The following is a 14956-nucleotide window of genomic DNA, read 5'->3' as shown; positions in this document are numbered from 1 at the left end:
CAGACAACACAGCCCAAGTGCTTGCTGCGGCACAAAGTGCTGTTGTAACATCTCCATTAGGAGCCAGGAAACGGAAATAAATATACACAGTTCCAGATAGAATAATAATAATAATAATTAAAAAAATAACGTAGCTTGCTGCCAGAACTACAAATTGTGGATTTTTATCTAAACCTTAACATATGATCTCACACAGTACATAATCATTTTAATATTTTACTTTAGTTCCATTGTTTCACAGTCTAAACCCCGTGTGTCTCTTATTTCCATCCTATCATTACGCATGGCTTCTAATCAATCTTCTTGGATATTCCATTGAAGGCATCAGGCTCAAAAAAAACAGCAAGATTTTCCTAGGGACATACTAGGGAGAAATGCAATCTCTCTCTTCAGCATTTGGGCTTTTTCCACACCCCCCCCCTCCATTCATCCATTTTAAAAGCCAAGCTCAGAGTAGGTTAACGCTGGAATAATTTAATTAATCACACTGCATGAAATACGGCGAGCATTCAGCCCGGCAGAAGTGGCACCACTCTTTTCTTCTCCTAGGATGGAAGGCACCAGCGCTACCTGTGCGAGGCCCAGCCCCGGACAAACGGCAGCTTGCCACAGCAGGCTGTAAAACACAACTGCCTCTGGGACTGTGTATCAAACCCAGCTCCAACTCAAGTGTTTTTGATACACAACCCTATTTATATAACCAGTACCCGCATTCCTCCCCGACCCTTTCTTTTTGCCCTACAATGCCCTTTGAAAGACGATGCTCTGTCTCAATAGGTCACTCCTGCTGAATTATTTTAAACAAACAATCCGATCTCTTAACTACAACATCAGAAAAGATGACTGAGAAAAAGGCTCTTTGACTACTTCCACATTTTCTTCCCTTAGGCGTTTTTGCGAATAGTACTGGTGAAATCCTGACCCCATTGAAGTCACAGTAGCAAAATTCCTACTGAATTTAACAGGGCCAGAATTTTACAACTTTTGTTCGTGATTAAAATTCCTTTTTGCTGGACATCGAACCTTTTCAGATGAAGGCAAGACGCACTACCCAGCTATGCCTCCAAATATCTCATGTTTATCCATAAGGCACTGTATTAATTTTCCTTGTGTGAAAGTAAGCAGATAAGACTCCTATTAGCATCCCTCATATGAGTTAATAGCCACAAATAACATTTCTTTATAAAAATAATAGGATTTATTCAAAACAAAGGTAGTGGGTAAAAAAGAGTTCCGATATTACAGAAGGGATACCAGCACAAAAAGCCCATTGCCCACAGAAAGGGCACAGCTGAGTGATAGATAAATTGCGATTGCTTTTCCCTCCCGACAGAGCACCGGCAGCCCCAGCCCTGCTCAGAGGTAAGGAGGAGGTGAGCAGACCTGCAAACACCCATCTTGCTGTGCAGGTGCTCACAAATGATAATTTGTCTTGCAGTGGGAAATATTTAACACCTCATAGCAAGGCAAGGCTGGACAGTGCAGATCCAGCGAGAGATAGTGAGAAGTGGGGAAATACAGGTATTGATTTCCCAGGTAGTCCCATACTGGTGTTAACTGGGAGCTGCAGCCTGGGGGTGAGCGTGCCCGTGCAAACCCTGCCACCCCGTCCCTGTGCCGACTGGCGTGACTTAAGGACACTGATTAGGGACATGTATATACTAACGTCTCCCTGTTATCCATCTATTACATATGATAAAAGGACCAGTGGCAATAATAATAGTACAACTGACAGGTCTCACCATGAAATTAAATCTACTGTATTTTATCTCAGTTTCTAAATGGACATTTTAACAGTCCAATAACTGCGAGCAAATCTGCATCAATTTTAAGTGCCCGTCTCCAGCGCAGGCTCAGCAGCCGGGCCCTCCTGTTGGAAAGATCACTGCTCGTGCTTCATCATTACGGCTCCAACTACTCCATTTCAAAAGAATCCCCTTCCTTTTTCAGTGTGTAGAAACTTAACATTTAATCTGTTTCTACTAGGGAACTGCGAGAAAGGATCCACAAAGGTCAGCGTTCCCTGCTTAAAGAATTTGAATCGAGTTAAATTTCTTTAGGCTTTTCAGCGTAGGTAGCAACTAGGAATAAACACAGAAGAGGACGAGCAAAGGGGGGGGGCTTTAACAGGCTTGACAAATGACACTGTGATTCACACCCACTGCTGGGCTGCCACTAATAAGCTACAGAGGAAGCAGCCAATCTCAGCTAATTACCAGATAAAATTGTATTGTAAGGACTCTAATTAGGAGATGCTTATGGAGGTGATCTAATGATTAAACGCTGCATCCGAGTGACCCTACCATGAATGTGCAGTGGTGCAAGATGTCACCGGAATATTTTGTAGAAACAGTAATTTTATTTCAAGGAGGGGAGGCAGTAATATTTGTAATAATGGCTATGAGGTAAACTAATTAAAAGACAGTTCCTAAAGGAAGACTGTGGCTTTGAGCAGCTGTGGCCGTTCCAAAACAAAGTGCCAAATCTCAACAGAGGAGCTGCAGTCAAGTGGAAAATTTCTGCCTGACCTCTGCTCTCGCTATTAATTTGCAGGAAAACTAATGACACATATACATATTCCCACAAAATTGTTCTAATTGCTAATTTGCCAAAGGAGCCCAGTTTCCAAATTAAACATGACTGCAGTCTGTGAGGAAAGAGAGAACAAAAAGCTGGAACGCAGCGAGTCTGCTGCGTTTCACCTCCGACGACCATTTGTGAGCCTGAACCAACAAGTTAATGAAACACGACCTTGTCAATCGCGAGCAAAGTTTTTCCTTTTTCCGTGTTTTATTTGATGACACTCTCCTCTCCCAGGCCGGGTGTGATCCCTGCCGGTGCTGGTACCAAAGCACAAGGCAGGGTGAGGGAGGAGAGGGCTGCGCTCCCTCCACAGACCTTTGCTGCTGCTTTCTTTGTTGCATCTACCGCGCAAATGCTGAAAAATTGGTTGTGAATTAGAGCAGAATAACAAATTATGAATGGTGTTGGTTTTGTTGCCATCTTGAAATACTCATCTGAATGGTAAACTATTAAATCTTAATATTGGAGTCAATTAGAAACATGAAAGCGGCCGAGGATGATTGTGCAGGGCAGAGATCAGGAAAGGACTGGGCTGGGAGGGTTTCTTTTCCTGATGGAAACTCAACACCATTTCTCTCTGTTTGCATTTTCTATTTAAAAAACAAGTGACTATGATTAGAAAAGTTGTTCGTGCTGGTATTTAGTACACAGCCCATTTCCCACATACAATAATTTTTTTGGATGAGGTATGGTCGCTGTCAGAGGGGAGGGAGCCTCAGTTACAGGGTTTGCACTTTAATGAGCAAGAACTCTTGCGCTGCAATGAGGCACAACACGGGGCGCTCCCCACGCGTGCGGCACAGTACAGCCCTTGGACCAAAGAGTTAAATGGTTTTGCGATGTCTGTACTGGGGTCGGGGGAGGGAGGATTTCCTCCAGCCTTTAAAAAAAAAAAAGAAAAAAAACCCCACAACCAACCAAAAAAGCCAAAACAAAATACAACAGAAAAAAACACCAAACCCCACAAGTTTTAGGTCCTAAAAATCCACAAAATCAATCACTGAACCATGCTGGGTGCTTTGCTCAGTTTTGTTTTTTGAGAACAGTTCCTCATACTATTTTAACTGAATCATAAATGCCATAATTGTTTCAGTGTTCAATATCCTGCTTAGGATTTTATTATTAACCTTCCCTTTCAAGAAATAGTCATGTCTTCCTACTAGAGGTGAAGACTGAGTCACTTTCTTTTTTTTTTCTTCAGATCCAAACAAGGCAGAGGTAACCTTCTCCTTCACCCCGTAAAACAGATTTCTAGTAAGTGGTTCTCCCATTAGGGCTCAGTCCGATTTCTTTTTATGTCAACATTTTACATGACAATAGTGGCTGCACATAAAAAAGCCCGCAAAACTCTTTTAGAAGAAAAAAAAGCCATATATTTCTAAGTGTCACGGTGGGGCCATACCCACTGCTGCAGGGCAGGGATGCTCTGCACTGGATGCTGCTGCTGATCCCAACTAGGGCTGAGGATTTCTCTGCGGTGAGTTCTGGCGGCTGGAACACTCCGGAGCAGTGACTCCTTCCCTTGACACCGAGAGTGGGACAGAAAGTGAACGCTGGACCTAAAACTCTGTTGAACGCTGTGTCTTCCTCTCCCATTTCATCCTGGACACATTAGTGCACTAGATGCAGAGCCTGGCAGGCAGCAATCACTTAGCAGGTGTTGTTATTGGCAGGAATACTAAGGAAACCGAAGCTGAGGAGTGAGACTTAATGAAAACCAGTATATAAAAACAGCTTTTGTTGTGCTTGAGAATCTCTCTTTATTGCTGCGTATAGTTATTTTTTCAAACTATAAAGTACAGCTACAGCAGCTAAAATGCTCAGTCATTACCTCAACAGTTAAAAGACTATTTTTTTTAATGCTTTGTTATTACAGTTGCTAAAAACAGTATTTCAAAACAATTGTAACTGCTATGGTTAGGGTAAAAAAATATGTTAAAGAAGGGATATTTAACGGTGCATTTTATTTAAAGTGCCAAAAGTTTCTTTAAAAGTTTTCTGTCTATTTTAAAAAGATGGTTATAACACCTAATGTGCAGAATTACTTGTTGGTTGACGCCCTTCCTTTTTCCTTCCCTTCCTATGAACTTTGACATAAGTTAATCACCTCAAAAAAGCAAATTTCCATTTCAACCTATTATACTGATCGCTAACACCAATAAACATAGCGTGAAGGGGAACGTATCTTAATAACAAAACCAGAATGATAATTCTTGAGAAACTATTGTTCTGGGTTTTGTGTTGGAGTTTTTTTCTGTTGTTTTTTTGGTTTGGTTTGGTTTTTTAAATATTAAAAAAAAAATCACCTTACAAAAATACGTCACAGCATATTCCTTCACAGACAGCTTTGTTCTCACTTCATTCAGGCCCTTCAGTCTCACCAAAACAACCCATGCGGCAGCAACAGGAACAGCTTTGCATGCTCCAAGTGTCGAGTTGGGAGATACTTCCATTTTCTTTTCAAGTGTAGCGTTGCCGGGCATTTTAACTGTAAGGCTGGACACTTTTAAAGGTGGCACTGAGCACCGCCCCAGCTCCTGATGTGCTCTCCCTCCCCAGCCACCCTCCTGGCTCCCCAGCAGCTCCCACAGAACAGCTGCTCTTTGCAGGGCACCGGACACCAACAGTGATCTCCTCACAAACGCACCTGTCTGCCTGCAATTTGGGCCACCTACCCTTACAGTACACAATAATGTGCTGAAATCTCATCAGCTTCAATAGGACTAAAGAACTTTATGGAACAGATGTCTTTGGTGGACTGGTGTGGTGAAGTGTACAGGCCACGGTGCTACCCTTCCTAAGGTCAAAATTACTGCAAGATGCTAAAGCCACCCAAAGGTGTGGATGTGATGGATGGACACGGACAGACTGGAGAAGCAACCCCTCCCCGAAGCGATGCACAACCACCAAGAGCCTGGTCATGGTCCAACCGGTCCAAAACCACCCGCTCAGCTGCTGCCTAAAGCCCAAAAAGCAAAGATGGCACCAGTGGTCAGTGCGGATCACAAATGGCACGTGGTTAACACAGACACGTGGTGAGCAGCTCAGTCACTCATCTTACCTGCCAGCAACAAAATAGTTTAAAAACAAGCACTGAGAGCCTTTAAGCAGAATAAATACATTTCCTCAGTCACAAAAAGGCTTTAATTCTAAGTCCCAATTCACTGCTACATTTGGATTCACAGCCGCTCTTTCCTTTAAAATCACCAGTGTACTCTAATATATTAATTCTAACATACACCTTGCATTAGTTATGTTGGGAAAAAAAATTAATTACTGGATGTAAAGAATACTTTGCACTGCAATAATGGTCATCAGATCTTTTTACCAAAGCCCTATCCCACTGAGTTAAAAGGATGAGGGTCTAGCACAGCCTATGTAGTGCCTGTCTATTTTTTTCACTAGGAAAGCACAATTTATGCAAAACACTATACTTCTACATTTTATAATTAATTTTCAAATGCTTCACCTATACATATTTTAATAATTTCTGATTTATCAGATGGTATCTATAATAAATTTTTCTATATTTCAATAAATGAAAAGAAGGCAGTTTCAATCCAACAACAGAGTGCCACACAATATAGGCCTGTCAGGCACCAATTTTTACTTCTAACATGTAAGTTAAAGGATAAGGAATTTATAATGCTGCCTGTGAACGAAACCACTTTTCATACACAAATGTGATCTTTTTTTTTTTTCCAAAGGGTAATACAACAGTACATTTACATAAACTAATCCAAACAATCTATGTATTTGACAATGGCAAACCTCACACAGACTGCCTATTGTTGGTTTACATCTTGGAGTTCTTTATGTTGGCTTGTAACACTGCTCTAGCTGTCAAAGGTTTGACTTGGACTCTAAATAAATGGTTATAGAAGTGCTGTGCAGCGATATTGGACTTCTTTGCAAAAGAAAACCTGCTGTGTATGAATTCAAAAGCTATTAATTTTTCAGTCAAAAATATTCATGCCTATTTCTTTTAATAAAGAAACACTGTGCTGAGCAACTGAGAGATAATGTTGACTAGTGGTACAGAATTTTCAATAGAGCAGTTAAAAATAAATTTAGTAGGAGGTCCCCAACAAAGCTATAATTTTCCAGAATGTAAAACATTTTTAATACTAATCAAGACAGCCCTTTTCCCCCTGTGTTCACTTCTTTTTTCCTTTTTTTTTCCCCCACTGCTTTTCCCTGTTTATTAGCTGTTAACACTAATCTTCACGGTGACACCGCCTGGCATCTCCGTAGCCCACAAAACCCATGAAATCTCCCTGCCCTCCGTGGCTGAGCATCGATCACGAGCTGCCTTGCCAAACGCTGCTCGTCTTCTTATGATTTCCTCCCTTTAGTTTTTAATCCTTCCTCCTGAGGGGCACCGCTGTTATGAAAGGCCTCAAGGCAGAGTGCTTTGCGACTCCCAGATTATTCCGCTGTTTTAATTTTTAATCCAGTAAGAGCTATAGAAACCAAACCTCCTCCCCATTCTGTTGGGTCTACATACTTTGCCAACAATGCGCTGAAGCATTTGCATTCAGGCTGAGATGGATGCGAGGAACTGGAAGAATGCTATTTTTATAGACACTGTAAGTAGTTTCTACTCTAGAGGGCTGGTATCCACTGGATCAAGTGATTCTCGGCATCTCAATGGCTTAAACGGAAGGGTTTATACCTAATAGTCAACCCTCTCCTAGAACGCAACACAATGTCCCGTTGACTTTGACATCTTCTCCAGAATAGCCTGCAATTTTCTGTCTAGTAGCCTCCCTATGCACTTCTGCAGCCATTTATTTCCAACTACATGGAAACTGAGAAATCCTTTTCTAGCAAAAATGGGTGCGCGAAGTGTTTAATGATTTTATGTTCTCTATCTCTGTAATGTGTTCTGTTTCAGACATTAATTTTGTCTACCAACTGCATCTTGGCAGGCTACCATATTTGCTGGGTTAATAGTCTGACTCCTTTTTATTTCTATCACCATAAATCACACATATATGGGTGTGTGTTTGCTTTATTTATAGAAAAAAAATCAGTCAAAACAGATAAACCAATACTTTGTCATTATGCTGCATCATTGCATATTGATTAAAATTGCTAGTACTAACTATAGATTGTCAACGCTCAATTAATTCTCACACAATGACTCAAAGCAAAATCAAATAAAGCCAGTGTACCTTTAAATCTTACAAATCTTAAAATCAAGAAGCAAAGCACTCTCTCCATTTTGAATAATCATTGGAAGCTCTGAGGAGCATTTTCAGAGTTAAGAGGTTGCGAGAGAACAACAGCTGAAGAAGAGTCACTTTGGTCAGAGGATGAGACCGTGGATTTGCCGGGGCTTGGGGGTACCCAGGACTTGCCTTGGGCTGCAAAACCACTTGTTTCCCCTGCACCCCCTTTTTCTTAAAGGGCAAGTTGAGGTAGTGAGAAGGTTTCCCTTCTCTGTTTCAACAGTGTAAAATCCGATACTGGTAACCGTGATTATCATCAACACGTGCAGCTACAACCTCTTCTACTGTAAATGTCTGTCAGACAGGGAGAAAGCAAAATAAATATACTAAATATAATTTAATTACATCTCCTTCCTAACACTTCCTCAGATTTCATGCAAGTCAGGGTGATGCACAGTAACTTACAGACTAGTACATGAGGCCAGAAAAAGGCCCAGGGCACCGGCAGAACTTCTTTCAAACCCCGTGAAGAGAGTGGGACAAGCAAGCCTGGGTGCCCATGGTGGTGCCTCCTGCAAAGCTCCACCTTGCATCTCCTCACTGTGACCAGTCAGCTTCACATCACACGCTTCACATCACACGTTCCAATGGGGAACAGGAGAGAGAGGTTTGTTGTGAGGTTTTGTTTGCTTTCAACACAGTTCGGTACTTACGGGCTGAGGGGCGGCTTTTGGTTCGGTTGATTTCACATGCAGGTGTGTCATCATGGCTTGCAGGCGTTCTTTGTCTTTTGCAAGCTGAAAGGGAGAAAAAGAAATCCTCTGTTACTTGCACAAATAAAACCCAGCCTCTGCTTATTTCTAATTAAACAGTTGGCACTGAGGCATGAGACAGAAGAGTTTTATTGCTGAGTAGTTTGGAAATTGTATAGGGTCTATTTGTGAGGCAAAGCCAGCACGTGGTGCTGGGTGTCACTATTTCCCAAAGCAAAATGCATTAGCCCTCCAGTGAGAAGAGCTAGACCTGCCGGCACCAAGAGCTTCACTCTAGCCCTGACAGCTAAAAGACAACAGTGAATCATGTTTATTAACCAGCCCCACTCCAGCTCAGGAGGTGCAACAGAAAGCAAGCGAAGCAGTGGCTCTGGGATGCGTTTGCCTCCTTTCAGAGAAGAAAACAAGCGGCACAAATGGACCGTGGCTTTTACATCATGTAAAGGTTTTGCGGCACGTGCAGCGAGCGCAGAGACAGCACTGGTTAAACCACACGAGGCACCTCAGCAGGGCAGGCCTCTAGTAAACACCCTGCTTTTACTTGAGAAGGTGGCACAGCTCCTCACCGGCCAGCCTGGGAACCCCAGCAGGGGCACCCTGAGCATGGGGCAGGAGCAGCAGGGCGAGCTGCCAGCATCCCTTCGGCACACACCTGAGGGCAGCAGGGCGGGAAAGCCTAATGGCGTCAGGAACTGCCCCAGAGCACCGATCTTGGGGCATGCAATGCCACAGGACCAAAGCTTTCGGCCTGGCTCATCAGTCACATCGTGCCCAAGGGTTGCGGCAAAGCTCCTGCTCTCAGTGTCTCTTGCATTTTTTGGTTGAAATCTGCACAAGGCCAGAGCTGGTGTCTCGGGATCACACCGTACACATCCCTGGCCAGGACAGCTTCCCAATGCGTTTAGAATGCACTGGCCAGACACTAAATCTCATTATTTTTGGAAACAAGAAATATTTTGTATGTGCGACTAGGACTTTTTCCAGCTGGTCTTCAAAAAAAAAAAAACCACGAGTGGAAAGATATTAAGAAACAATGCTAATGAAAATGGGGTGTTATTAACCTACAGGCCCAACATAAAGGCTCCTGTTTCCAGCAGGACTTGGATCAGATTCTTACAAACGACAATTTCTGCAGAGCTGATTTTTTGCTTTCGACAAGCCAGATTCCTGGTGCCAAGAGGAGAACTGTGCTCACATTCCAGCAAAACTTTAAACAACCTGCCCACCTTATCACCATCATCTGTTTGTAACAGTAAAGTTGGGCTAAGCGTATATAAAAGGAGACTTGGCCATAAATCCCCATTCATAACCTTACAGTCAAGGTTGTCTCCCTCTTCGCAAGGCGAGGGTTTTCTGACCGTGCCAGAAAGGCGTCGTGATGGGATAAAACTTGGCACATGGGTTTCCAAAACAGGAATTAAATAAAGGAAAAAATGTTGTCACCGCTGTGTGCTCTGAAAGCGCAAAAGCAAAATCTGTGGGCTTTTCAAACAGCTGCTCTTTTCTTGGTCAAAACTCTCAACGGCAAGAGAGAAAAGCTGACACCTCCAGCAGATCTGTAATCTCACCGCCAGATCTGCGCTGGACTTCACAGAGGAGCCGAAGGGCAGCAATGGGCTCTTATCGTAGCGCAGCAGCAGAAACTTCTCCCTCTGAGAGTCCTCTGAGGACCTCTTCAGAGAAAGGCGAGGTCTCACCCCTCAGCTGCCGTGCTTCACACAAAACAAATTAAAACTGAGAAATAGTTGTACTCTCAGCACAGCTCTGTTGTGCAATCTCTCATTCGTAGCGGTCGCTGGGCACAGAGGCTGCTTGGCGGGGTCATCTGCGCATTAAATTTTGGTCTGCGGGCTACTGCAGAAGAACAACATCTTGTAGCCAAAATAAATAAAAGGCAGGCACCTGAAAGCTTCCTGCCCGCACCGGCACGGCAGCAGGAGGGAAAGGCAGCCGGGCAGCGCGGGGCACACCCTGCAGCGCTTCCTCCGGGCCCCCTCGGCGAAACGGAGCCGAGCACCTCCCTCCGAACGGCCGGGGTCCTTGTTTGTGGTGTTTTCACTCATCATCTTAGCAATGCTTTTAACGCCGTTTCTTGGGGGATGGAGGTTATTAAAGATCCTCTCGACATTTCAGGCAGACACACGCTAGCATTTTGTCATAGTCTAGGAATTCAAACACTCACCCAGTTAGGCAGGAGTTTAAATTATGAAAAATAGAGGTCTCTCGGTTTCAAAGCAGTGAAAAGAAGTAAAAAAATCTGAAGAATTTCTTTAAACTGTTTTTCCCTTAGGTCAGGAAGCAGTAGTGATATAAAACTAGAATGTCACTAGTAGCCCCTCTGGTCAGTGGGGTCACACAAAAAAAGCTATGAGGGCTTGCTTGGCCACCAATGGGAGCAAATTCCCACTGGTGGCACTCACAGGAGTGCAGATGGTCCAGAAACTGGGATTATTAGCACACGTGCTGGAAAATGTTCACGACGTACTGATTTCATGGGCAAGGACTGTTCTGCTGCGTATGAGAGGGCCTGCCTCGTAAAAGGGGTCTGAGGACTATAACATCGTCCCATCTAAAGTCTCATTCTTTTTTCCTATAGCCATTTGGTGGGAGTCTTCAGATGTCCACTCAGCTCTCCATGGGAAGCCTGATTTTGTGAGGTTTCCCTCTCTTTGGTGGGGTACGACCACGATGTAGGTGCCTAACTGTGGTTCAACAGAAGACACATCCAGAGTGAGATACGTGCTTTGCAAACTTGGACACCAAGACACATGTCTTGCCTTGGAGAGTTTGAATCCTAAAACTACACAGGTAGGAAAGGCAGGAGAGAGAAGGCAAAGAAAGTGCAGGTGATGGGGTAGCACAGGAGCCTGGTGACCAAGGAGCGAGAGAGAAGGCATTAGGCAGAGATGGCGGAGAAATGGCACAGGAGGAAAAACAGACAGAGAATAAGGGCAAGGAGCAGAAATGTGAGAATGGAAATGCAGTGAGGGCGTTCAACAGAAGCAACATGGCCACATCAACAGGAAAGGGAGATCACCTCAGCGGCAGGATTTTGGACAGACCAAGGACAAAGGAGAAGGAAGCCAGTCACGGGCAATGAAAGAGACAACCAAGATGCACCCTCTTCCCTCCCGTTATGTGCCTAGTTAGGCTGTGTACTTGAAGGGTTTAGGATCCACTTTTCAAGAGCACCAATGGATGCTTTAGGAAAACAGGCCCAAGCAGTGTTTTTACTACACTGAAAATGGCCAGCTGTCTTTGTGTTCTCAAATTAGAAGACACTTCTTCAAATTTATTGTAGCCTTGTTGCTGTCCTGAAACGTTTTTCCACCCAAAGGTGGTGCTGCAAAATGGATGTCCTATTCCACCTAAGATCTAACTAAGGACAGGGATACATACGTTCCTGTGTTTGTGTTTTACCCACCAGCCCAATTCTCACTATTTATAATGGCAACAAATGATCATGTCAAGATGGCTTAAACCAAGTGAAATATGAGAAGATCTCCGCCTTGTCTGTGATATCTTAAGTATGTTTGCGACGGAAATGCTGAGACCAAAGTTTCGAGATACTTCTGCAAAGGGGCATTTGCAATCAAACACAAAACAGATCTTAACCTGTTTTTTTCAAAAAGTTCATTTAAAATTTACTTTCTTCGAAAGACTTTACACTTATCTCTGTCTGCAATTCTGACATAACTTCCCTGCATAAAATAAATAAGAGCATAAATTAAAAAAGAAAGGCTTGCATTTGAGTCCATCACACTCAAAACCTGAAATGCAGCCCCTAAATGAAAATAATTTGTTAAACTCTACCCCTGTCTTGATGGGGCTGTACATGCATGAAATGGTGCGGCATTTAGATCTTGCCATGGTGTAGGACCCTTAGCAGCGTGTAATACTTCACAGCTCCATTGGAAGGGAAAGCTTCTTGTCAGTGCTGAGCACTGTGGGTAAGGAGGAAAGACTGAGTCCCTCTCCTGTCTATCTCACACAACTCAGAGTTGGCCACAGGGTTTGTTTTTGCCACTGTTGGTAACTGCTCCACTGCGGGAGTATCAGGTCAAAGGTCTTCGTCCAACTGCTCTTGCTACAACACGCTGGGCGCTGCAGACCCCATCACTGAAAACCCTGCTACTGGGCCAGGCATTTGGTTTATTATGGTTCTTTGCAAAGCCAGGTCACAGTCAGACAAACTAGGCCACAGAGGACAAATTCTTGCACATCTTTAGGCAGGTTTGTTTGGTACATGGGCTGCAAGGAAAGGAAGAAGAAGGGAGTTACAGGTCCACTTCAGAAGCAGGACACCCTCCTCCTCCACCTGTCCGTGCTGGCCAACGCACAGATGCTCTCACTCTGTTACCAACATTCCTGTCTAAACTCAGCCTCCAACTCATCCTATCTAACATGCTAGTATTATTGTTAAAAACAAATGCAGAACTTTTTGGCCCTCACACCACTTCAAAATGACGTTCTTGTCCTCAGGACCTTACGTTGCCTTTCCATGCCATGATTAGTAGAATCCTCCGGCGCTAAATGGGCGTGAAACTGCAACCCTTAGTCACTTATGACAATTAATAGAATGCACTGATGATAAATCTTTAAAAAATATTGTCAAAGGGCTTATGGAGAGGTGGTAACCAAGTATCATCTCTGTCCTGTCCAACTGTTAACACAGGGCATCCTCCCATAGTTAAAGGCACAGCCAGTCCCAGCGACTGCAGGAGAGAAGGATTAATGCTTTTTTTCAAGCCGACTGTAACTGGAGAAATCTAGATTTACCTTCAGCCTGAATATTACTGCATCTTGGTAGGAGATTATCTCATATCTCAGTTTACCAGGAAGACTGCAGATTTTTTTTTCTTCTTTTTCCCCAGAAACTTGTTAAAATAACAGACCACTTCTTATAACATTTTCTGCAAGACTCTGATATTTTATGGCTGGTAGTTTGATTTGTATAAAACTTGTATAAAACCAGTTTATATTGCTTCAGCTAATAGTGAAAGAGTGTCACGACCAGCGTGTTCCTGAAAGTAAAATTTAGGAAATATCTATGAAAGAAAAAGAGTAATTTGTAAGATAAGCATTTAAAAAAATGCCTTTTATCTTCTTATCTTGAAAAGTAACAACAAGAAGTTTAAGTGTGTTTTTGCTGATTTTTCTCTCCAACTATTTGAAGCTATAAATGACTTAACTCAGTAAAATTCCAAATGTAATTATCTTCTGTACTTAGCCCAAGGCTTTCCATATATCTCTACCCTGCTGTCTTGCATACAAAATAGGTTTTTCAATAGCTGGTAACTATATAATGTACAACATTGTTTTAATTTCCCCTTTGCTAACCTCTTGCCTACACACAGACACACTGTCAAGGCCGCCCAGCCAGAGCAGCGAGGTGCAGGGAGACAGAAAGGACTCAAAAGCATTTGGAAAGGCAGATACACAAACAGGTCATACCTTTGCATCACATTCAATATATTCCAATTTACCCCCTTTCGGCACTTTAAAAAAACCTCATTTACTACAAATGGCAAAAAATAATAGTAGTAATAATAATAATAATAATAATAATAATAATAATAATAATACATGGAAAGTGTTAGTATATGAGAGACCACCAAATAAGCCAGGTCATGCAGCGTTTTGAAATAAACATCAACCATTTCCCCCGTGTATCAACAGCTCTAAATGAAGGGGACCATATTCCGCTTGCCCCCCTCCGCCCCCCGGGTGAGTACAAAAAGCATTAGACACATACTGATGGATTTCCAATCAGTCAGCCTGTTTAAGTTTCCTATTTCTTTTCAAGATACGGTTTAGAAAAGAGGAAATGAAGCTGCAGTTTCTTTTGACGGTTTTTAAAACTACTACAAGAAGGTTTTGAAAGCTGGTTTTCAATCACAGGGGTAAAGCAGACCTCATTTTTTATTGCTGTTGAGAATGGGATTTGATTAATACTGAGGTAATATTAAAATAAATTTTATTTTACCTGTAGCTCTAACTGCTGTACAACCTGCATTTGTACTCTACATTGGGCTGTACTTCTATCATCCAGCGCATGCTCACTGTTGAGATGTCTGTAACAATACACAGAAAATCATTAAGTGAAATGGATAAACAAAAAGGAAAAAGTAGTTACCAGGATGAATAAGCAATCTGAATGTTATCCAGCAAGTCTTCATCAATATCTGAGATTTTTAAGATTACTTTTTTTTCTCCCTCTGTCCTGCTTTGGCTTGTGTATCTTCACATCACTCATTATATCTTAGGCATATTTTTTCAGAAGAAGGCTCATTTGCACATAAGAGAAATTTTGCAGAATAGCTTTTCCTCCATTAGGTAAATGAAATTGAGATCAAGAAAGTATAGTAAAATAATTTCATATATAACTTTGTATTACTCGACTGCAAGATGCTGGATATTATCTAA

General features: G+C 42.7%; 1 protein-coding gene across 39 annotated transcripts in view; it reads right to left on the bottom strand.

Moving 5' to 3' along the window:
• FOXP1 (forkhead box P1) overlaps window positions 1–14956 on the bottom strand; it is a 383604-nt gene that overhangs the window by 22492 nt on the left and 346156 nt on the right. For all 39 annotated transcript variants that reach the window (XM_065075373.1, XM_065075386.1, XM_065075374.1 and 36 more), the window contains 2 exons: window positions 14517–14604; window positions 8471–8554 (listed from right to left, as the gene is read on the bottom strand). In XM_065075373.1, coding sequence (XP_064931445.1) covers window positions 8471–8554; window positions 14517–14604 — 172 coding nt within the window. The remainder of the gene's footprint in view (window positions 1–8470; window positions 8555–14516; window positions 14605–14956) is intronic.

This window comes from Columba livia, chromosome 10, assembly GCF_036013475.1.
Source record: "Columba livia isolate bColLiv1 breed racing homer chromosome 10, bColLiv1.pat.W.v2, whole genome shotgun sequence".
Classification (NCBI taxonomy): Eukaryota; Metazoa; Chordata; class Aves; order Columbiformes; family Columbidae; genus Columba; species Columba livia.
The sequence above is the reverse complement of the archived record's forward strand: the minus strand, read 5'-3'. Positions and strand labels throughout refer to the sequence as shown.